Source organism: Microtus ochrogaster, linkage group LG2, assembly GCF_000317375.1.
Source record: "Microtus ochrogaster isolate Prairie Vole_2 linkage group LG2, MicOch1.0, whole genome shotgun sequence".
Lineage (NCBI taxonomy): Eukaryota > Metazoa > Chordata > Mammalia > Rodentia > Cricetidae > Microtus > Microtus ochrogaster.
In genome coordinates, this window is record NC_022028.1 from 6,993,466 (window position 1) to 7,018,366 (window position 24,901).

Here is a 24,901-nt window from a genome sequence, read left to right on the forward strand (position 1 = left end):
ATGCACGCATGCACACGCACACACTCACGCACACACACACACACACACACACACACACACACACACACACGTTTGTCTGGTTTTTCTGTTTGTATCAATAGGCCTGTTCTTTCCAGAATGTTCCCTGTACCTGACTGATGGTCAAAACCAAACCCCAAATGTGACTGACAGCAGCATCAGAATTTCAAGGTGGATGGACCAAGGGATCCTTATGTCTCAAGTTCAGATGGTTTTGAAATGCTTCTGTTCTGGTGAAGCCTGTTCCGTTTGGCGGAACTTGGCCAGAGAACAGGAAACACTGTGTGTATCTACAGAGCAGGCCCTGAACACTGGGCCCTAGGCTCGGTTCTCCCCTTGTGATGTGCGCACAGGACTGCAGGAGAGACTTTTTACTTCTGTTCTGAGATTCTTCAGATGAGGACACTGAACTTGAGGGAGACTGGACAACTTGGTTTGTTTTTTCGGGAGGAGCATCCTGAACTCACAGTGGTGTCTTTGTTTCACTGCCCACTGGGCTAGGCAGTTATCCATGGAGGAGTGGGATAAGATATCATTACTTTCAATGCTGTATTTCATTATTTTATGATAGGGGCAACTAGGACCAGCATGCTTTGGGTTACCTAAATGTTCCTCCTACAACAAATAATACAGTCACGTGATTTTGATGTTCGATTTTAAAAGTAATTACTTTGATGACATTTTAGCATTTGTGGACTGGCAGGAATGAACACTAGTCTTCCTAATTAAAAAGTCATGGAACCGCATGGTACAGTGTCACAGGAGAGGTGCGGGTTTGTACGGAGAGAGCCTTGGGATGAGAGGAGCATTCTCAAGTCTGGACCCCACCAGTTGCACTTTTCAATATCCAAGGCAGAAAGAGGATGGAAGGTGATATTACATGTCATTAATATCCAAGTATTAAACCAATGTCGGGGATTGGAATGGCTTTTAGGATGCCACCTGCATTTGGTTAAAGCACTTAGTTGGAGTTGGTGACTTTAGAGAAATTATAGAATCTTGGTTTATGTCTGTACATATTTAAATATTACTTATAATTTTAAAAGTGAGCAAAATTGGGAGTGTGAGCAGCACACACCTTTCCTGAATGTTAATGTGTTAAGTGTTCACATTCAAGCATAGTGAATTCCTCTGCATGTCCTACCTACTGCAATCCATTAAAGGAAACAAAGATCCCCCTCCCACCAGGGTCCTGCCCACTCACCTCGAGTCTTTCTCGAAGGATGAGGCATTGATGTCTCTTTGCCACCTAAAACTATTCTGAGGGAAGTTTGAGGTCTAACCTTGAATAGCCCCTCATTGTGGCAGCTCGCTAGTGCATCTCCCACTAGCTCAGTTCATCAAGCCTTTAGACCAGGGTTTCTTAGCCTTCTTAACGCTCCAACCCTTTAACACAGTTCATGTTGTGATGACCCCCAACCATAAAATTATTTCATTGCTAATTCATAACTATGACTTTGCTACTCTTATAAATTGTCATATAAATATCTGATATGTAGGATATCTGATTTGTGACCCCTGTGAGTGAGTCCTTTGAGTCCTGAGAGGGGGTCATGACACATAGGTTGGGAATCATTGCTTTAGACTCTTCCCTTCTCGTTGTGAGCTGATAACCCATACACGCACGCATGTTGCCCATGGCATAGAATCGTTTTCTCATTAGTGCTGTAACAACCTGAAAGTGTGGGTTAGGACATGGTGTGGGCCTCTCTTGAGCAGGAAAAGTAATGGCTTTGTTGGAATTTAAAGGATTTCTGAAAAAAATTACCAAGATAGATAGATAGATAGATAGATAGATAGATAGATAGATAGATAGATAGATAGATAGATGGATGATTACTGCCTCCTGGTTGCAGAGGGCTCAAACCAGGTGGTGTCATTAGTTCCTCTTCTGAGCAAAGGAAGGTAAGCTGCTCTTATGCATAGAAGGCTGGAAGCAGGTGACACCTTGCTGTCTGTCTGTCACTCTCTGGTATCACATGGGTCTTAGTGCTTGTAACTCTCAGCAGAAGACAAAGAGGACTAGTGAAGGAGACAAGAAGCTGGTTTCAAAGTACTTGGGCATGGCACAGGGATCAGGTGCAAGAGCTGTGGCAAGCTGGCAAGCAGAAGGTGGGTTAAAAGCAATGCGGGGGGGTGGGGTACCGGAAAGATGACTCCATGACTAACCATGCTTGCTGAATAAGCCTGAGGGCCTGAGTGTAGATCCTAGAGCGCAGATATAAAACACACATGGCTATGCTTGCATGAGTAATCTCAGTGTTGTGGGGAGGGGTGGATACAGTGTTATGGGGGCACACTGAGAAGTGTGCAACCATGGGAGGAAGGTTATCAAGTCGAAGATGTAACCACGGGGAAGGTTACCAAGTCCCATTGGCTAAGCTGTCTTTTCTGCACTTGGTCTGGTGTGATGACCTGGCTAGAAGGACCAATCCATCTTGCTATCCTTAGAAAGAGAACTGTCCTTGGAGAGGGTCATACATTAAAATAACCCGAGAGATGAAGGCGCTCAGATCCCACTGTGAAAAGGCTAACACGAGCATATGAGAATCTTTGATAAGCATATGCGCCAGGCTTTTCCTCGGGGTGTGCTGCGGAGCTGCTGAATAGCTCCATCATTAGAGATGACAAAAGCAAGAATTCCCATAGCTCTTGCCAAAAGCTAGCTCTAGATTTAAAAGTGAACATGAAAGGCGCTGGGAAGATGGCGTGGCATGTATGGGCACATGCTGCTCTTCATTTTCTCAAATTCAGCATCCAGTAGCCACACTACGAGGCTCACAATTGCCTATAGCTCCAGCTCCTGGGGTCCAACGCTCTCTTCTAACCTCCATGGGTACTGCACCCACATGATAAACACACAGAGACACACATAACTAAAACCAATAATCCCAGCAGTCGGGAGGCAGAGGCAGGTAGATCTCTATGAGTTTGAGGCCGGCCTATCTACAGAACAAGTTCCAGGACAGCAAGAACCACACAGGAAAACCCTTTCTCTGAAAGCTGAAAAAAAAATCTAGTCCCACAGATTTTATTAAAATAAGGAAATATCATTAAAACATAAGTAAAAGGAGACTAGTGAGTTATATGCAGAAAGAGTCTTTTTCCATGTATGCTTATGTGGGTGGATGCGTATGTATGTGTGCTTGTACGTAGGTGTGATGTGGGAGCACATGTGTGGCTATGCAAACCTTTGCACACTTGTGGAGGCCAAAGGGGAAGATTAGCAGTCTAACGCTTTCTACCCTATGTCCTTGAAAGAGTCTCTCAGTGAACCTGAGGCTAGGCTGGCAGCCAGCAATCCCCAGTCTAACCCCTTTTATTACCGATATGAACAGTATGTCTGTTCAGCCGGTGCCATATGTGATAAAAATAATACTTAGCCAGCTCAGATATGTGTAAGGTGTCATCCATCCCCTCATCCAGTCTCATGACACTTGGGACGCCAACACTGCTTCTCTTCCGTATCTGACAGATGGAGAAACTGAGGCACAAAAGGCGCTAACTGATTCCCTCAGGGTCCCTCAGCTGATTAGCAGGGAAGCTGGAAGCTGTGACTTTCACTTTATCTGATGCTGTTTTTGAAGGATGTTACACAAAAACATTACATGTGGGAATTTATAAAAACTAAAACTTAGGTCTTAAAGAAGTCAAGAATTTTCCGCAAGGGGAGCCAGTTCGTGCTTTTGGTGTCCGGTTTTCTGATTTTTTGCTTTTCATTGTTAGTGGCACCCAACAGAGCCTGTGTACCTTTAAGGACCCGAGGTAGGGAATAAGGGGAGGGATCCAGAGAGGCTTCTAAGCACACTGATGTAGCTGGGTTATGAGTGATGATGTCACACCTTCTGTAGCAGATAGGTCTGTAAGGACCATTAGTCAGCAAAGATGTTCAGAGCACACTGGGCAGGAAATGGGACATGTGCTCAACACTCAGCACAGCACAGGACACTTTGTCAACAGATGTGTGAGTTTTGTTCCTTATGTCAACCAATCCAGCACCAGCCATCTGGTTTGCAATTTGAAGGAGTGGTGTTACTGTTGACATGTTGTTAACACAAGGCCCCATGGGTCTCAGACTCCTAAGACTGCCTCTTCCTTGACATGGACTTAACAAGTCTGGCCTCTGGAACTTGGAACTGACCAATTATTAAATGGGGACTCCATGGTCACTTCCTTAGGTTTGGTTATTTGTCAGTGGAGTTCCTAGAACGTAGCGAAGTAGTTTGCCTACTATTACCATTTAATTACAAAAGAAGGAGACAGAATCAGAGCCAGATTGAGAGCTGCACAGACTGACTCTGAGTTCTGGGAGTTCCTGTCCTTGTAGAAATGGGGTATGACTCCATTTGACTCATAGATGTGTTCAGCAAAATGACGGGGTTCTAGACACCCCCCCCTCTCTCTCTCCCTCTGTCTCTCTCAGAATTTATCATTCATATGTAAGTTACTACGTCATCAGCCATTCCAGATCAGCTTGACCCTCAGGCTCTTTCCCCTCTACCTAGATGTTAAAGTCTGGGGCTGAAGATCCACACCCCTCCCCCACCACAGGCTGGGTTCCCTGGCAACCAGCCCTCATTCTGTGATTATTAGGAACTTTCTCACAATCTTCTTACTACCAAAAACCTGGGAGGGGCTTGTGAATACTAGAAGCTACTTCCACTCTTCTGGCCAGCTCAGGCTGGTTTAAGAACCCAGGATGGAAGATCAAATCTTTTTTTTGTTATTTATTATGTATACAATATTCTGTCTGTGTGTATGCCTGCAGGCCAGAAGAGGGCACCAGACCCCATTACAGATGGTTGTGAGCCACCATGTGGTTGCTGGGAATTGAACTCAGGACCTTTGGTAGAGCAGGCAACGCTCTTAACCTCTCAGCCATCTCTCCAGCCCCGGAAGATCAAATCTTTAAGGAAAGACACTCCAATTCTTTAGTTGTTTGAGGTGAAAAAAAATATTCCCAAACGTTTCAGACTCTGAGAGCCAAAGATGCTGAACAAGACCAAAGTATGTTTCTTATTGCACCATGACGCCCCACCTGTAGGGTTCAGTCAGTGAGGGCTGGTGCCATGTTTGTGATTCACCACAATGTCTTCCATGACCGAGCCTCTTGCGGGTAAATATTCATTCACGGAGTGGTGTGTGGTTTTCCAGATAGTGTCAATGACTGTGGGTAGCAATGTTTGCATTTTTGCTCATCCTCACTGGGTTTATTATTAATTAATTCACTTCATAGATACCAATGTGCCCAAAATAGCCATTGATACTTTTCTCATTGTTTTGAATTGGTTTGATGGAAAAGCAAAAATACCAGCATCTCCGTTCTAGCCTTGAGGCTGCCAGACTATCTCTGGCACCTTGAATAGCTGAGCCTGTTTTTATGAACTGCCATCATGGTGGTGTGTGCACACAAGGATGGATGGGGAGTCCGAAGGCCACAATAACAACAATATACAAACGATATTCCTGTTTTCAGCACCACTCACCAGTGTGATGGTTCAGCAGGCACGACCCCATCCTGAGTCAAGGAGGAGTGTGGTGCTTAGTGTCAGCAGTGCTTCAAGAAAAGCATGTGCAGAGGCTGTAGAAGGTTGTTAGTGGGTAAACGAGAAACACGTTTTAGGAATCAGAGAGATGGCTCAGTGGTTAAGAACCCGTTCCCAGCACCCACAAGGCAGCTCACAGACAGGTGTAACTCCACCTCCAGGGCGTCTAACATGCTTTTCTGGCCTCTGTGGCCACTGCGTGTACCTGACGCACAGACATACAAGCTGACTAAATGCCCATACATAAAACATTAAAGAAAAATATAAAAAGAAACACATGCATATTTCAATGTGTATTTCTAAGAGTTGTACCATTTTCCCAAATAGCTCAACAAATCCTCAAAAAATGTCCAGCACTTTCTGAAGAACTTCCTGACTTAGAAGGGGATGAAAAGCGGGAGCGGAAGGAAGACAGACCATGTTCGCCTAGGGAAAATACCCATGATGTTCCCTACTGTGAACGCAATTGGGTGTTCCACTTGTCTTGCCAGTACTGTTGGATTGGAAGTCTTGCAGGGTGCCAGCCGCGGCAGGGAGAAAGAGAATGCTCGGCATATGGGACAAGATGCAAAAGCGTCAACAAAAGGGTTCCCTTGGCCAAGAGTTGTAAATAACAGCACATGTGCAGACAGGATGCAGGAAGGAGGAGCCAGGTAGCCATTCTAGAAGATGTTTCACCAGGTGGTGGTACCCATGGTGGGCAGCTGCCCTGAGCTGCTTATAAAGCCTGGAGTATACTTTTCTCTATTGTGAAACCCTGGTGCTTTGAGGCAACAGAGCAGCAAAGGAAACAGGAAACCCTGCTGGAAAGATAATTACTTTAGGGTGGTCTGGTTTAAGATGGACAGACAAAATATAGCCTTTAAGACCTGGTTCTTCTTTGTCCAGTAACTAATGGAAGAAGATGCAAAGATCCACAGCTAAGCACTGGGCTAAACTCCTGGAGTCCAGTCATAGAGAGAGAGGAGCAATATTATGATCAACGGGACCAAGACCATGATGGGAATACCCACAGAAATTGTAGAATCGAGCTAGTGGGAGGTCACTGACCCTGGATTGACAGCTGGGGAACCAGCATAAGTGCAAACTAAGGCCGCTGAATGTGGGTGACATTTGTGTGGCATGGGCAGTTTGTAGGGCCACAAACTAGAAGTGGAATCAGTATTTATTCCTAGTGCATGATTTAACTCTTTGGAGCCCATTCCCTATGAAGGGATATGTTGTCAGCCTAGATACAGGGGGAGGACCTTGGTCCTGCCTCAAGTCATTTGACAGACTTTGTTGACTCCCCATGGGAGGCCTCACCCTCTCTGAGGAGTGGGTAGGGGTGGGGTGGGAAGAAGGTGGGACGATGGGAGGGAGAGGGAACTGGGATTGGTACGTAAAATAATATTGTTTTAAAAAGAAAAATAAAGAAAAACCTTTTTAAAAAAAGACCTGGTTCTTAATCTTGAGGACAATTTATTTAAGAACAGATAAGTCATTGAAGACATAAGTAGCTATTGGATAAACATACATAAGGAAGTTGTTATAATTGGATCTTGCATGTCTTTCATTGGCTCTATGTTGGCAGCTTGGTCCCTAGCCTTTGGTGTTGCTGGGAGGTGAAGAAACACTTCGTAGGTGAGGGATGCTAGATGTCACTGTGGTGTGCCTTCCACTCTGCTGTCAAGGTGCCATGAAATAGGCAGCTTTGTTTTGTGATATTTGACCTCCCGACAGGCCTGACGGAGTGCCCTGTGTGAGGGCTGAAACTTGGATCAATGATAAACCTTCCTTTCTTTTAAGTCATTGTGTCAGGGTTTTTGCCACCCTAAGTGGCACTGAACATAGACTATTGATGAGGATCTGCCAGGCTTTGGGCTAAATTCTCCACCGTGTTTGTCTCTTCTGAATCTCTCAATGGTCCTCCTTTTAGGGGTGGGAACTGAGGCAGTGAATGGAATTGACTTGCCTAAAATGATAAAGTGAAATTGCAGCAAGTGGATTCAGCTAGTGCCAGCTGCAGCTCTCAGTCAATCTCCTGATAAACAGGCAATGGAAGACGGAACCAGGGTCGTTGAGTCTTGGTCTGCCTGATTTCAAACCTATTTAGTTTCTTCTAAAGAGCTCAGAAAGGGGTATTTTTTAGATGTTTTGGGGGGATAAAATGAAATTTAATTTAATTTCATTAAATCCATGAAACATCCCCTCTAAGACAGTCCCATTGTGGCCCAACATGAAAACCATTGTACAGAGCATGCCTACGGTCGCAGAGCAGGGAGATGGAGTCTGCTGCATTCAGAAGAGACCAAATTCAAGCACACTGTTCACCTCACAGTTCACCTGTACAACTCTAGTGACAGGGAGGAAGAATCGCTGTGGCATGTGGGGACCGATCATCAAGCTTCTTTGTTGAGAACTAAGATGTTCAATATGAGTGACAGCTAATATTTATTAAGCAAGTGATCAGAGTGTGCCTCAGACATTTCCTCTACTGTCCTTTTGGTATAAGCTAATAAATCCCCAAAGAAGCATCATAAATGCAGTTTCCCTTCATCCATCTTGAGGGGAACTGGACCCTGAGATTAAAGCCACAAAGCTGGGAAGGTGGAGACTGGAAAGTCAAAATCAGAATTCCTTTAGTGACATTCAGTTCAGGAGTGTCAGGGTGCCCTTCCATTTGGAAGGTCTTGTTCGTCCCTACAGAGGTTCTGTAGGTGGGGAAGCACTGCCCCCAGCACTGAGCAGACAGTCACAAGACAAGATGAGCACCAGCAATAACCAAGTTAGTGTCCTGAGAGGGACAAAGAAAGTGGCTGTTAATGAGAGATCTCCTTGAGCACAGGCCAGACTCAGGGTAGAGGATAAAGGCAGTGTTGTAATAGGAGCTGCGAGGCTGCATCCCGCCACCCAGCTAGCTTTATACCCGAAATAATTACACGGAAACTGTATTCTTTTAAACACTTCCTGGCCCATTAGTTCCAGCCTCTTATTGGCTAGCTCTTACATATTGATCTAACCCATTTCTATTAATCTGTGTAGCCCACAAGCTGGCTTACAGGAATGATCTTAACCTGCATCTGTCTGCAGTGGGACAATCATGGCGACTCACTGACTCAGCTTCTTTCTCCCAGCATTCTGTTCTGTTTACTCCACCTACCTAATTTTATGTCCTATTAAAGGGCCAAGGCAGTCTCTTTATTTAACCAATGAAATTAACACAAGCCAGAAGACTCTCCCCATCATTTCCCCTTTTTCTGTTTAAACAAAAAAGAAAGGCTTTCATTTTAACATAGTAAGATTACATATAACAAAACAGTTATCAAGCAAGAATTACAGTTACAATATTTATATCTATTTTATCTTTTATCATAACTAAGGAAAACTATAACTATAACTAACCATTCTTCAACTCCATCAAAGACTCCAGAAGGATATAATATTATCTAAGCAAACAAGAAATCCAAAGCTCTAGAAATGACAGAGACATCTCGTTGCCTGTACAGTCACCCAAAGTTCCTCTGTACCGTTGGGGCATCCATCTTCAGCCTTCAGGCCCATAGTATCCAGCAGACATTTCCATTAAGCAGGAAATTTCAAAGACAGTTCAGTCACTATCTGCTGTGTCCTGCAGAATGTCTCGCAGACTCTTTCATGAGTCATGAACCCCAAAAGACCGTCTCACCTTTAGGCAAGATCAGCAGTCCTCTCTCTGTGGGTTCTCTGTGTCCAGTTTATGCAACAGTCCAGGCAAGAACAGTTTCTTGCCCAAATGGCTATCAAACTCCATAAGGATCCTCTTCGATGCCCATCTTCCTCTTGAAGTAGATTGGTGCTGCCAGGAGCAGACGTGTCTCATTTTCAGGCAGTGTCTATAGATATGGCCCATTGACAGAGGGAGGCTTGTGTAAGATGTTTGTTCTAGTTGGCTTTCTGTTGCTGTAAAATGAAAACACCCTGATCAAAGGCAATTTAGTGGATCAAACGGTTTATTGCATTGACTTTCAGGTCACAGTCAGTCACTGAAGGAGCTCAGGGCAGGAACTCAAGCCAAAGTCACATGGAAATGTCTTGTTGGGTTCCTCTCTGGCTTAAGCTCTGGCATGTGTAACTGTACTTCTTTGATGTGGGATTCCCCTCTGTATATTGTGAATACCATTGGTTAATAAAGAAAACCACCTTGGCCTGTTGATAGGGCAGAATTTAGGTAGGTGGAGAAAACTAAACTGAATGCTGGGAGAAAGGAGGCAGAGTCCGAGAGAAGCCATGTAGCACAGCCGGAGACAGACACTGAAACTTTACCCAGTAAGCCACAGCCACGTGGTGATACACAGATTGATGGAGATGGGTTAAGTTAATATGTAAGAGTTAGCCAATAAGAAGCTATAGCTAATGGGCCAAGCAGTAATTTAAATAATATAGTTTCTGTGTGATTATTTCAGGTCTGAGCTGCCAGGCAGCAGGGAAACAAACAAGTGGCCTCCTAACAACATTTCTTACATAAATGTTGTTTATTTATAAAGAGACCCCCTGGCTAGGGATGATGACACCCACAGTGGACTGGGCCCTCTCACATCAATTAGAAATCAAGACAATGTCTCATGGACATGCTCAAGGGACACCTGCATGAGGCAATTCTTCAATGGCGCTTGTGACAAGGTGAATAAGAATGAAGCAGGACAGTCAGTGTTCAAGGCTGCACGGGTTTGATGCAGATAAAACCCTCAGCGACTGTTACTTCTGTCACCGCTGTTCTTTCTATTGCTAGCGCTGTTATTGAGACTCAGGGTTCTTCTTCAACCCCGGTGAGGCAGTGGGTGTGTCTAGATAGGAAAACCTTCTTCTTGGGCTGTCTGGTTTGCTGGGCTTAACAACAGTTTCCATTTAATTTGATAGCTCCTCAGAAATTATGAAAGATTTTGAATATGGCAAGGATAGGAACATTTACTTGTCTCGAAGAGGAAAATTATCCTGTCAGAGAGATATTTTCCTCTTTCCCCTTCCTCCATCCTGTCAAGCTTTTGGCTTCCTAGTAGCTTTGTCAGAGGGAGAGCAGCGTGGGAGAGCAACATGCCTCCTCAGTCCCCTAGTCAGTCCCATAGGCAGCCATTTAGTCTGTGGTTGCTTTTTAAAAAGACTTCCTTATTGTTATGTGCATGTGTGGTCTAAGTGTTCATACATGCACCAAGTGGGTACGTGTACATAGGTGCTTATGGAGGCCAGCGAGGTCATTGGATCTCCTGGTTGGAGTTACAGGTGACTGTGAGTTGCCCGACATGGGTCCTGGGAACGGAACTCAGGTCCTCTGCAAAATCATAAAGTAAGTCCTCTTAACCACTGAGCTATCTTTCCCATCCCCCATAATTCCCTTTTGGCTAAAATGCCTGGCCCCTCGGCGCTCTCTCTCTCTCTCTCTCTCCCTTCCTCCCTCCCTCCCTCCCTCTCTCTCTTTCTTTCTTTTATTTCCTTCCTTCTTTTTTTTGGCTGCTTTTTCTTTCCACTCCCTGTCTCCCTCCCCCAGACCTCCACACCTTGTGTGAAGGTAGAAGGTGAAAGCTGACAGGATCAATTTTGCTTCAGTTACCATGGCAACCCTTGCAGACTCCGCTGCTCACTTTTGAAGCATCTTCCTCCTGTGAGAAGTTACCCCGCATATAATTACTTGCCTTGTCCCGGAGGATACAGGCTCCAGGCTCCAAGTTTCCTCCACAGAATGACAGGATCCCTAGCTACCTCCAAGTGTCTTTCACACCGGCACAGATATTCACTACCTCAGAGCCACCCACCCCTTCTTATTCTTGGTTCTTAGGAAAAAACTGTGGTCAGAGATGATGAATCTTTAACTATATTAACAAGCCCTGATTGGAACTGCTCACTTATAAATGAGATCTTTAAGGTGGTTTTTTTTTTGTTGTTGTTGTTGTTTTAAGTTCCACTGAAGTTAACCTAAGAAATTTTTATACCCTTACATATTTATAAACACTGCTTGGACATCTCCTGCCTTTCCCATAGCATTGCGATAGTTAACCTACCTCCCCACCCACTTGCTCTACATCAGCATCCTCCTTGCCCTCTGATTTCCAGCTATGTTTGATTACTGGAAGGAACTGGTAAGTGGTCAGAGTAAGAGAACAGGTGGGGCAGATTCCCGTGGGCCCTCACTGTGTCACTACCGAGAACTGACTGGATTCCTCAGCAGAGGAACCGCCAGGAGCAAGCCCCGTGACCCAGACAGAATTTCTGTAGGCCCCGCAGATCCTCGCCCCTTCAGCTTGAGGGGTAGCGGCAACCCAGGCTTTTGCACTGTTATGGCTCCTCTCTGCCCAGCCCATACCTGGGTTCTTGTGAAGACCCTTTATAGTTCTTTACAAAGTACCCAGCTGTAACATGTCAGCCTTATTCTCGACCAACACAGTCCCTTCTGTTTGGGATGGGTGCTTTCATACTGCTTGTTTCTGTGTGATATGTCTTCCGTCTCTGTAGAAACAGGTTCATCTGGCCTTGAAGAACACCAACTGATGAAGTGTACTAGTATCAATAAGACTGGTACTTAGGACACTGAGGCAGGAGGATGAAGCATTTAAAGCTAGCCTGGGAAACATATACCTTGTGTCAAAACACTCAAAACAATAATAATGAGAAAGAAAAACATATCTCCATCCTCTCATGCTTCATCAAAGATGAATTTCCCCTAAGGGATGCCGAGAGTAGAGAAATAGTCTTCCTTCAGGGCAGAGCACAGCAACCGGTACCCAATACCAAATGGTCAGCCCTGAAAACATGCATACAGTAGCATTAGACAGGCCAAGCAGGCTATATATGTATATGCATATACATTTGTGCATGTAACAACAATTAATTTTAAAAGGCCATGAATTTGGAAGGGAGCAAGGAAAGGTATATGGAAGGGTTTTTAGGTGGAAAAGGGAATGGAGAAATGATGTACTTATAATCTCAAAACAAGAACAAAAAAAGATACTTTATAACTAAGGTCACCATTATGTATACATAGCATCATGAAATAATGATAACAGAACTAATGTAATTAATGTAATGTAACAATATAAATAACATGAGCCCATGTCACTTATCAGATTGGTCTGAATAATCATAAAAATATTGACAAAATTTTAAAGAAATATGGAAATCATGATTGGGATTTTTTGCACATACACATAACATTATACAAACTAAGCAGATTGTATTTCTGTATTTAGGAATGAAAACACACACCTATACATACATACATATCTCATAACAATTGATGGAAACAATCTTGGGCCATAAATTTAAGAGAGCAAGGAAATCAGCACATGGGAGATTTGAAGGGGTGAAAAGAAAAGGAGACAATGATGTAATTATAAGTTAATTTCCAAAGGTATGGGAAAAAAGGAGAACATGAGGTTTTAAGGAGGCTTGGGAGACAGAGAGTGGATATGATAGAAATAAACTATATTCATTACAATCCAAAGAATAAATAAAAACATCATTTAAAATGATAATTTTCCTCCTTAAAGGTGCATTTTCCCATTTAACTCTACTATAGTGATCTTATCTTAAACACAATTTCTTAACGATGTTATTCAGGTAGGCTTGTGAAAATGGGGTGCAACCCCCCTTTCTGCTTGTTCCAGGAGGTCCTGCTCCTTTCTTTTTCATTATGTCCATTGAGAAGATCATACAGATGTGTCAGTCTCCTGGGAGGCTATGTACAAAGACATTACTGCAAGCAGAGGCAAATCCCATCATTGTCCTAGTGCGCAGGAAGATGAAAGAGCCAACTTGCTTGGCTTAAACGCTTCATAAACATTCCTAAGATGTTGTGCCATTGGGGGGGATTGAATTATGTTATGGTTCAGTATGAGCTGGAGGGAGAACGGGGCTCCAGGAGGCATCTGGAAGAGAGACATAGATAATAAAGGCCTTTGAAAACCACGAGTTAAAAACTTTATGTTCCCGACTCTTTCAGGACTGATCCCAACTGGTATCAAGAATAGCATGAGGTTCACACAGCTCAGTAGGTGTAAAAAATTCTGCAGCTGAATTAAATAGACTCCATTATATCTCAGAAGACTCTCTAATGGGTTTCTATGGAGGGCTGCCTAAGAACATCGCGTCTCCCCTCTGTGTCTCAGGATTCCAGCACAGCTTGCGGTTACTAATATTATGCCTCAATCTCTCTATAAGATGAGAAAAATGAACAAAAGTCTTATCTTACCATCCCAGACTATCTAGATATTAAAATATCAAAAGGGCAATTAAAAGGATCCCCCCGAGGAGGCTGGTCCAGAAGTGAATCCCGAGGGTAGAGAGCTTACCTGTAAACTGTTACTATGCATATAAATGTGCCCATCCAGCGAACTGACTTCCCACATATCGTTACAGACTTTAAATATTTCATTTAAACTTGATTCTAGAGCTGAAAGGGTTATTTTAAGGCATGCCAACATTTTGTAGAAGTTCCTAGGCTTTCAAATTTTTAAGTGGACTCGCTTAACCTTATCAAGTTAAAAGGGGTGATCAGAGTTTCTTTTCTATTGCCCATTAAAGCAACGTTACATTTTTAAAGTTTTCATTAATATTCAAGTAGAAGTTGTCATCATTTAGTTCCTGTAAACTGACAAATCTCCCACAACCCAATTATCTGATCTTAAATCAAAATTGGACTTGAAGTCGGAGTGAATTATTCATCAATTGCTTCCAAATATCCTATTCCTTATTTACCCTCCTTAGCCATCCACAGTGGAGGATTAAAGCCTACTTTCTCTTATCTATTGCAAGTGGCTTTACATTACTATTCTTCCACATTTTTATCTAATAAAAATACATTCAGACTAAATTGTTGACCACACTCCAGTACATAATCCCCATCCATGCACATGCAGACAGCCCCAAAGGATCCTAAATAAAACAAAACGCTAATAAATATATGACAGCAGGGTGGGTGGGAAAACAGCTTCAGCAGACCAAAGTAATGGGATGAAAATTATCAAAATCCATTACATGCATGCATAGAAAGGTGAAAGAGTTTTAAAACTTAAAACAAAGCTTAGGTTGGTTTGGTCTTCCTTGTTCATTTCTCTTCTTTTGTAGATCCTTATTTTAGCACCAAAAATTCTTGCTTTTCTAGTTGGAATCGGGCAGAAATATGGACAGGCTGTATTATAAGTATATAGACTAAAGGTTTTGTTTGTTGTTTCATTGGTTTTGTTTTGCTTTTGAGGTAGTCCTTTATAACCAGGAGCTGGCCTCAGCTTCCCAACATAGCCTGCTTGGGATAACTTTGAAATCCGGATCCTTCTGCCTCCACCTCCCATGTGCTTGAGAGTCCCACCATTCCTGCCCAGATGACTTTCCCAGATTTTTGCCTTTGTTTTGTGAGCTTAGCTGTCTGCTGTGCTAAGAGGGCAACCTTTTTGTTTTATTTTTGTTTCATTTGTCTTGATTTAGGCCCCACAAAAACAAACATTTATAAACAATCATTTTGAAAATTTGGGTGTTGTTTTCTCCAAACTGCTTTCTGGTGTTTGTTGGGTGACATATTTTTAGGATCCATGGAAACCTTTGTGTGTGTGTGTGGGGGGCCTCTTATTCCATCAAACCACATTAGCCTAGAAGGAATACACAGGTTCTCCCCTTCCATGGAAACAAAAGCAGAAGCTCTTTTCCAAAGTAACATATCCTTAGGCCCAAATTTTGAAGTCAAGATACCTTTATGTTGATTTAACTTAGCAGCCCCCAGAATCAAATGTCTCCCTGTAGTAAAAAAAAAAAATTAAAAGAAAACACAATAATATACGTAATCCAAACTCTCTGTATATATTCCATCTTTATGTGTCTTGTTTTTCTTTACTTCTTTAATCTATGGCTGTCTGTACTCTTTTATATTACTTCTACTGTCTCTTTAAAGATATTTATTTTTTAAAACCATTTACTTTTTTTTATAACTGTCTATATTCACTTCTCTCTCTCTCCTGAGCCTACATACATTTTTAAAACACACTGTGTCTTGTTTAGTTTTTTTTTTTTATGTCTGAATCTGTCCTATTGTGTATCTGAAATTCTGTTCTAACAAGGAGCATTTTAAAATGGTAAGCAGTGTGGTCATGGCAGCCATGGATACTGGCTCCATCTCTCTCAGCCTTTATAACATGGCATAGGCAGTTCACTGCCAGTTCTGGGACAGCCAGGTGGAAGTCACCACTCACCACCTCAACTCTGGGAAGTAGTTGGCCCATGTTGCTACCAAGTAACTTGCAGCACTCTGCCCACAAACATCATTCAGGTGCTTGGTCTCCTGAAAGAGCCAGAGCTGTTTGTGTGACTAGCATAAACCAGGAAGCTTTCTTAAAGGAGGCCCACAGTTTTTGCTGCTACCAATGAGTCAGGAAGCCTTATCTTAAAGGAATCATGCCTCTGTTTGTTAGAAGCAAATGCTTCTACCATGAAGTCATGCTTAACTCTTTCTCTGTGTGTGTGTCTAGAATTCCTTCCCAAGCCCTCTCAGGTTTTATGTGGATGTAGTTGCCCCATGGTGCCGTGCCATTTTGTAGGGTGGAGATTGCTCTCTTGTTCCCGGCCACCCAGACACGAATAATCACACAGAAACTATATTAATTACAACAGTGTTTGGCCTATTAGCTCAGGCTTCTTATTGGCTAGCTCTTATATCTTGAATTTACCCATTTCTATTATTTTATATTTTACCATGAGGCTCATGGTTTGTTACGTCTTGCTTCTTGGGCAGTTACATGGCATCTGCCTCTTTTGACAGCTACAGGTTATCTCCTTGACGGTGCCATACCCTGAATTCTGCTACTACTTTTAGAATCTGAAGGCAGTCAGACTCTCACTCAGGACCTGTATTTCCATTTGCCATCTCTTCTCCTGCCACTCTCTCAGATAACTTGACTTTATTCCTTTCTAGTTGGTACTTCCTAATTGTCTTAGCATTTACTCCTAACCATAGTGTTCTTTCCATACTAAAGGGACCCAGATGAAATGCAATTGTGTGTGTGTGTGTGTGTGTTTGTGTGTGTGTGTGTGTATGTGTGTGTGTGAGAGAGAGAGAGCTCGGTTGCCTATGAAGAGCAGAACATCTCAATTGCCTCCTCTGGAGCGGGAATAAAAGCTGGTAGTTAGCTGCCTCAAACCAAGGCTGGGAACTGAACTCAGGTCCCCTCCAAGTGTAGTACATGCTCTTAACTACATCTTTCTAGTCCTCCAGATGTACATAAGCCTTAAAAAAATAGATTGCATATGAAACTGCTAACTAAGAGGTTTTTATTGATGTTAAATCTAGTTTAAGCATCTCTATGAATGTTAACAGTTTTATTCTTCATTCTGTGGCTCCTCAACTGTTCCCAAGGATTTTCAATTAGCTCCGCCATTCTATACCCAGCACAAGGCTGTATAGAGCTGAAGTCCCAGGGAACAATGCACACACTCCATTCTCATGGCATGGACACCCCATTATTAGGAAGTTGGAATCTCATGAAAGTAGTAACTGCATGACAGTAACGCCATCCAACAGAACCGGATGCTCTTCTTCTCATTGTACCATAGAAACGTTTGTGTGGAATGAAGTCAGAGCATTGGAAAGCAATTCCTTGTGAAGAGATTGGGTAATGGTTCTGCCTGAAGTTTGTAAAAGAAAGGAAGGATTTATTCAAGTATGCATGCAGCAGGCATGTGTCCAGCAGCTACTGCTTTCTAGTTCCCTGTAAGGCTGGTATCTCTGTCAAGTGGCTTATTTAGAATAAGGCACATACTGTCTTTATCACTAGTCTTTTCATGTTTAATTAATAAATGCAATTAAGTTGTTTGAAAAATCCTGCATGAATATTACTTTCACATGTCAGCAAAGAAATTAAATGATGCTTGATCCTCTGTATCCCAACTTATTTCCCCTGCATGGCAGTGAGTCCCATCCAACCATTATACGCTCATGGTCACTCACTTTGTAATAGTTAAACAAGCTTCATTTTGCTGTTATCAATGCCATGGGAGAGAAGCTTATTTTTTATTTTAATTACTTTTTCCTTCACAACATCTTTCCCTTCTAAGAGGGCCTAACAGGACTCACACCAAATATTCAGAGTGTTGGTTCTCATTTTTTCTTATGATGATTTATGTAGACATAACCTTCAGGGGCAGATGCTGGACTGTGAAATGTATTGACATATTTAACAGGTGTACATGAAAAACTGCCTCTCCCCTGCCGCTGGCATGCTGTTGATGAGCCTCAAAGTAATAATAAATATCTGTTATTTGCCTATTATTTGGGAAGCTTCAAGCACCTTCTCATAGACTCCTTGTAAGATACACAAAGTGTCTCTGCATTTTTGCTGGCAAGGAGACCTCAGCTCCCATTTGTAGCAAAGGATTGCCCCAAGGGATTCCTAGTTTTTGTTTTGTTTTTTAATTGATTCTTGAAAATGTGTGTTTTCTGCTTCTAAGGAAGTTTTGAGCTTCTGCACTTCTCCCATGGGAGGCTTTATATTTTAATGGTGTCTCTCTTCCAGATCCCACTGGTGGAAATGTCAAACAACAGAAGAATGCCTAAATAAATTATGAAGACTTAGACTCTACAAGGCGATGTGGCTATTAAAATTAATGCTATTTTCCTAGCATGATGGTGCACACTGACAGTCCTAGTACTTTGGAAGTGAGGCAGGAGGATTAGTATTTCAAGGACATCCTAAGCTATATAATGAGTTGGAGTTTGACCTGAGCTACAATATAAGATCCTGTCTCAGAAAACCAAAGACTTAAAAAAACAAAACCTGATGAGTCGTTCAATTGGCATTGTTAGTGTAGCATCCTTACATGTACTACAGTCCTGTACTATGTATACTACGGTACTACACCTGCATCATACCACCTGCTTTACCAGATGGTTTGCGAGTTGGTTGGGCAAAGGGCTGGAGACTGAAATACACACACACAGACGGAGACACGGATCATCCTTGAAACAAGAATGCCCCATGAATGCCCACTTTATTGTGTTCCCAGGGCAGCTTATATAGTGCTGTCCCTGACCAATGGCCACACCCTAGCTCTCAGGATCCTTCAGCTGCAAGCCACCAGAAACCACTCCTCTGCCATCAGGAACTGATGAGGGCCTCGTGCTCAGAGCAGCTGCAAACACGAAAACAGGCTGCTCACTCCGGCAGGCAAAGGGTCAGAGTTAAAAGACAGAGGAATAGGTTAACTCAGAAAACACTTTCATCTTAAAATAAAGAAATAGAAAGCAAACATGCTGTCTAGAAACTTCTGGGTATTTAGAAATAAACTTTCTGCTAAAAAAATTTACAACTAGCTAAGGCAGCGTTCTCACTTCCATGGTTGCTTTCCCATCTTATTAATTTAGCCAGTTTTCTGGCAGCAAGGGTGTTGGGCCCAAAGTATGGGGGTGTTCCTATCAGTAAATGTTTTTTTCAGTTCTTAAGTGTGTATGTGTGTGTGGTGTATGCATGTATGTGCACACATGTGTTCATGCATGCCACACTGCTCTTGTGAATGTCAGAGATGAACTTTATACTGTCCTCCATTCTCTCTGTTCACCTTTCCTTGGGTTCTGGAATTGAGGTCACGCTGTCATGCTTGCACAGCAAGCACTTTTTCCTACCAAGCGATCTTGCACAAATGTTTTCATAGAGATTTTTACATAAAGAACACATTTGTACAGGAAGAACACCCATTTGGATAATATGATTTGGTCAGCTTGAAGTCATAAGATGCTAGCAGGTTCCAAGAGGAATATGCAGAGAGGTGGATGGACACACCAACAGTGGAGGGACAGTTTGTGGAATGCTTAGTCCCAGTGAGGCATCATAATTCTGTAGGAGGCAAAATAAACACGAGACGATGATCAAAGATCTAGTCAAAGGAAATCAGGCTTTCTTGCAAACTCCATCTTAGCTCTTATTGCTTCCTTGGGAGGATTTACCTGTTGGGTGCGGAGGATGAGCTAGGTCTCCCCACCTTCCAGATGAAATGCCTTCGCCCACTGTGCACAGTAGAACAAGGACCCTGAGCTGCTCATAAGGTAGGCTCGCACTGAATGGAAAAGGAGAAAACAGTGCTGCTGGGCTGGGGTGCAGGCCTAGGGCACCTAGGCAGGACCTAGAGCCAAGTGGCAAGAACAAGAGGCAATCGGGAAAAGCTGAGCATGAGGTCCATGTTCTCCAGCAAGGGAACACTAGATGGGAAGTGGGACTGGTTAGCTGTTTATCATTGAATAAAGGACAAAGGAGACAAGAGAGGATGAGACTCTTCTAATTTTCTGGAGAGTGGCAGAGCGAAGAGGCTTTTGCTCTTGGAGTCACAAGAATAAGTAGACTCACTGAAGGCAAAATCATTTGCCTTCTCCAGCTTATGAAGCGAGGCAGTGGTGGGACAGAAGGCGAAATCAGGGCAATTAGGGTACTGTGTTGGAAGCCCTGCCTTCTGAAGCCATTCTCCATTCAAGTAGCGATGGTCGTTCACCAAGAATGCATTGGCTCTTTAAGTCTTTATTCAGAATTAGGCACGGAAAATAAAGTCGCATGCAGATAATCACACACAGCTAAGACAGAAGCGCAAGCTGTTGGAGTAGATGGAAGGGCGTTCCGAGTGAGGATCAATATTGGCTTTATTTAAGTTAATTTGTTCGACTATGGATTTTACTTCTGTTTGAAAAAGGAATAATTGAGTCCATCTCGGAGCTCATCCAACAACTTTGTGGGATCAGTTTTGATTCAGCTGCAATGTCTCAGATAAGATGGACGGGCAGTGTATTTCAGGCTGCTGGAGCCTTATGACTTTCAGTCTTCTTATATATTTTTGATAAACACCACACTGCTTTGATGCTCTTAGCAATTATTTTTGCTATTAAAATAGTGCTCTGATGGGATTAAGTAATAACTATTACATATATTATGCTAAACCATCTGGAATAACAATACAATAAAGACGAAACATTAGGCTGGAAAGTTTCTTTCATATTAATGTTTAGATAGTTTCCTTTGAATTAAAAAATATTCATTTTTATTTTTAGACTGTGGAACAACAGGTTATTTATAGCCTTAAAAGTATGTGATATTTTTATTTAAAATAAATATTTTGTCCCTTGTACAGCAACTGAGGCATTTGTCGCACAGTTGAAAACTTTATAATACAAATTCAAGTTTTGTACTATTTTGTATTTTGTATGGTATTTTTATTTACCACAGTTATAATGACTAATCATGACGGTTATTTAATTTTACAAATTGTATTCTATTTTATTAATTCATTTTAATTGTGTGGGGATGGTGGCGAGTGGGCTTGTATCTGTGCCATAGCACACAAGGGGAGGTTAGCGGCCCACTTGAGGTACCTGGCTTTTCCCCCTCCATCGTTTGGGTCTAAGGGATCAAACCCAGGCCACCAGGCTCAGCTGAAAGTGCCTTTACTTGCTGAGCCTTCTTGCTGGCCCCAGTTACTGATTTTTTTTTTTTTTTACTTGCTGCAGGAGCAGCCCACTGGGGCGTGGTCTGTTTATCTTTAAAAAAGAGTGGCAAGTAAGCCTAGGCTCGCTCTCTTGGTTCTGGTGCTTGGTTCTGGCTCCTGCTCCAGAGACTATTGGCTGAGGGAGCGGAAGGTCCTCCCGCAGCAACGTACTTCAGCAGCTATTGGCTGAAATTTACTTCTGTCTCAGATTTCATATATAACATGGTGTTACCATTAAATGTTGCTTACCAAATTCCCATCAGTGTGTCTCTAGGAAAAATGACCATTACAAATGCTACCTTATCCCACAGTGTGTTTCAGATTCAAAGGAAGTAGATGCACACAACTTGTATCTCACTAAACCTCATGGAGGCAGAGTGAGCCTGCAGTAGCTACTTTCTCTCCTTTACTCTAAGAGGATGTGCTGCCCAGAGAAGGGCACTTACCATAGGGGATTCAGTAGCCAGGTTAGAACTGTCAGTCAATGCTGCAGCCAGCGCAGCCTGGATAGCCAAGACTGGCGGGGTGAGGGTGTGTGTGTGTGCCGGGATTGAGACACAGAGGCTTCTTTTCAGGTGGAAGAACAGCAACTTTTATTTTGCCCAGCAACCTTTTATAGCTTTACTCCACTGGCCAGAAAGAACACAAACATCCTTGTCAATTACAGACCACAAGGAAGTTCCACTGTCAGTCAGGGGGAGTGAGGGCAGCTGGATCACAACAAGTCAAACTAACAGTGGGCCAATGCTTCTTCCTTCCCGGCTGCTGTTCACTGAACTTCGAGTGGAAGAGACTATGGGCATAAACATACAAAAGAAGAAAAAAAGACGGCATCCCTGATATGTGAGAACAGTGATCAAATCCATGGAACTATATGTCAGTGTTAACATAGGGTAACACTTTGCAGTTATGAAAATGATGACGCTAAGGGGTCAGGAAGCAGTATTGAGATGAACTTTCTTGTGGTTGCTGGGAGGAACATTTGTATTTTATACATTGGTTTGGATAATACTGATGTTTTAAGATCTGGATCTGGTTCACAGCTCCTTCCGGTCTTATAATGGGATGCATGCGGCATGTATATGTGTTTCTCTACGTGTGCTCACACGTGTACATGCTGCCATTGTGCATGAACTGTTAGATGATGGAGTTGATGTAATGAAGACTCAGGGTATGATGCAGAAAACAGTATTTCCTTGAATAGACATCTACCGGTTTTGATCTGCTCCATCCTTCCGGCATAGGAAAGGGAACTCTGGTATCAGACTTCCTGGTTTTCAGTCTTAGCCTGGCAATTTACTATTAGCCTTATATAAGTTAATTAACTGATAAAATGGGAACAGTATTGATACCAGTCTCATGGGCCATTGTGGGAATTTAAAAAATATGTGTTAATGTGGGGACTGGGGACAGAGCTTGCTCTGTAAGCACAGTGACCTGAGTTTGGTTTCCAGCACTCAGGGAAAAAAGGCAAGAGTGGAGGTAAACATCTGTAGCCAGGATTAGGGGGAGGGGTTGGGAGCAGGCGGATCCCTGATGCTCATTGGCCAGCCAGTTTTCCTGAATCATCAGCCTCCAGGGTCAGTAAAGGATCCTGTCTCAAATATATATATATATATATAGAGAGCACTAAAGGAGACATCCAGTGTGACGTCTGGCCTGAACACGAAAGTGTGCATACACGCGTCTAGCAAATCCTTTCCAACAACTCTTGGGACCCAGTAGGTAACAGCAACAGTGCCTGTGGTCACAGGGAGTGCCCCTTTGAGTTAATTTAATGCCAAGCCTCCGGAACGGGGACTCTCAAATAAGAGTTTTAAGGCTTTTGTTTCCCTCCAACTCACATCTATCTTTGCCCTTTCAGGGATGAGGGGAGAATCCTACTTCATCGGAATGAGGAGCCTGGGGCCGCAGGCATCCATCCCTGAAGATGGGGGACTTTTCTTTCTCTGCTGCATAGACAGAGACTGGGCTGTCACTCAGTGCTTTGCGGAAGAGGCCTTTCAAGCAATCACTGACTTCAATGATCTCCCCAACTCACTGTTTGCCTGCAATGTCCACCAGTCCGTGTTTGAAGAAGAGGAGAGCAAGGTAAGAGATGCTCTCCCAAGCACGAGGAGGTTTGACCACGGCCTCCTTTCTTCTCCGGCGTCGGTCTTTTGGAAGTTAATAGATGTGTTTACTTGGCTCTACTTTGGGCATTGGTCATCAGGATCAGAAAAGACTGGCTGGTATAAGGTAACGAAGGAGGTGGAGGTTATCTGACTAAGTTGTGGCTGAGGTTGTATGGGACAAAATCCGGTCCTCGCTGGTTTGTAGGTCCAGATACCGGAAGTGCTATCCGGACTCTTGTAAGAGGTACTCGCAAGCTAGGAAGCAGACGGTTAAGCTCCTATTCTGCCAAAATGTAATTGGGCTTCCTCAGAGCAGTGCAAGGTCGTTTTAACCCTTCCTCTTCTGCAAGGTGAGGACTGTTCTAGGATGGCCAGAGAAGGAGCGCTAGCTGGCCTTTTGAGGTTTTTTCCTGCTCGTGTGTACATTGGTGGTTGTTGCTACCACCTGTGTTTTCCTGCTCACCAACAATGGTAGCTTCCTGCATTGATACCAGCATGGACCAAGGTTGACTTTTTTAAAAATTTTCATAAATTTCTAATTTTAAGAAGCCAATTTGAGTTAGTGAAATTGTTCCTGGAATTCATGGGAAATATTCCACTTAGGGATCTTCTGAAGATCATTTCAGGTTGTAGGTCCTTTAAATGAAATAGATGAATGGGCCAGCCTTCCTGCAGGGATGTGGCCCCTGAGTTCTGAATATTTACTGTTATACCATGTTATAAGCCACTGGTATGTTCTAAGGGAAAATGCCCTTTTATGCAAACTGAAATATGTGTCATTGTGTGAGATGTGAACACTTTCTAACTACCGTTTTGTAGATGCTAGCTCCTTCTAGTTCTAATGTCCAGACACCTTAGAGTGAGTGCAGCTAATCAGAAGTTTAGTTTCTGAGTTTTATTGATTTTTGTGATTGTTCTTAATGAGCCACTGAGAAAATCAGTGTGTGTGTGTGTGTGTGTGTGTGTGTGTGTGTGTTGGGGGGGGTGCACTTCAACCCACTTAAAGACACTGTGTAGCAATATTGCTTTGGCCTTGAACAATTGAAACTGTGGGCTGAAAATAGCTTGAAATGCAATGAATTATCTGTGATTAGAAGCTTCAGGGCCATGATTACCCGGCTATTTAAAGCAAGAAAGTAGCACATGCCGTGAAGACACTGGGATTTTGTTCCTGGATTGGAAAGCAGATTACAAAGCAGATTATCATGTATTCAGGGTAAGTTATTTGCTCTGAAATATACTTGCCGTGAATTATGAAATCAGGCTCTCCATTTTCTTCGTGTACCTTCCATGGATCCAAGTGACATGGTGGAAAGGATTTTTCTTGGAGATTTAGTGGAGGTTTTTATTCTTTCATGATTGGATACTATGAGTCCGTGAAAACAATAGGTACCGAGGAAGGCACTGGTTTTTAAGAAATGCTCTTGTATCCTGGAGAGATGTGAACAAATCCACCCCGGACAGGGAACTGATGCCGACTCAGAGTAATAGGTGCATTTTGGTGACCTGTGTCTTTATGAGACTTAAAGGAGCGTGGGTAAGGGCAGAAAGGACTCAAAGGCAAGAGCACTAACAGCCACCTCAGCATGGGTGCAGCTCGGGAAACCCAGAGCCCTGGAGTGTTTCATGACTGCAGGCAGCTTGATAGAGTCTCACTGTAGACTATAACCTTGGGGAGGGAGGAGCTTTCTGCAACCAGTAAGTTTAAGGGATTTCCTGGGAAATCTGTGTTGGTTGTTTCCTGAGATTCTGTCTTCTCCCTTTAGA

General features: G+C 43.0%; 1 protein-coding gene across 1 annotated transcript in view; it reads left to right on the plus strand.

Moving 5' to 3' along the window:
- Positions 1-24,901, plus strand: part of Rcan2 (regulator of calcineurin 2) — a 233,312-nt gene that overhangs the window by 12,610 nt on the left and 195,801 nt on the right. The window contains exon 2 of the mRNA XM_005359806.3: positions 22,885-23,111. Coding sequence (XP_005359863.1) covers positions 22,887-23,111 — 225 coding nt within the window. The 5' untranslated portion in view covers positions 22,885-22,886. The remainder of the gene's footprint in view (positions 1-22,884; positions 23,112-24,901) is intronic.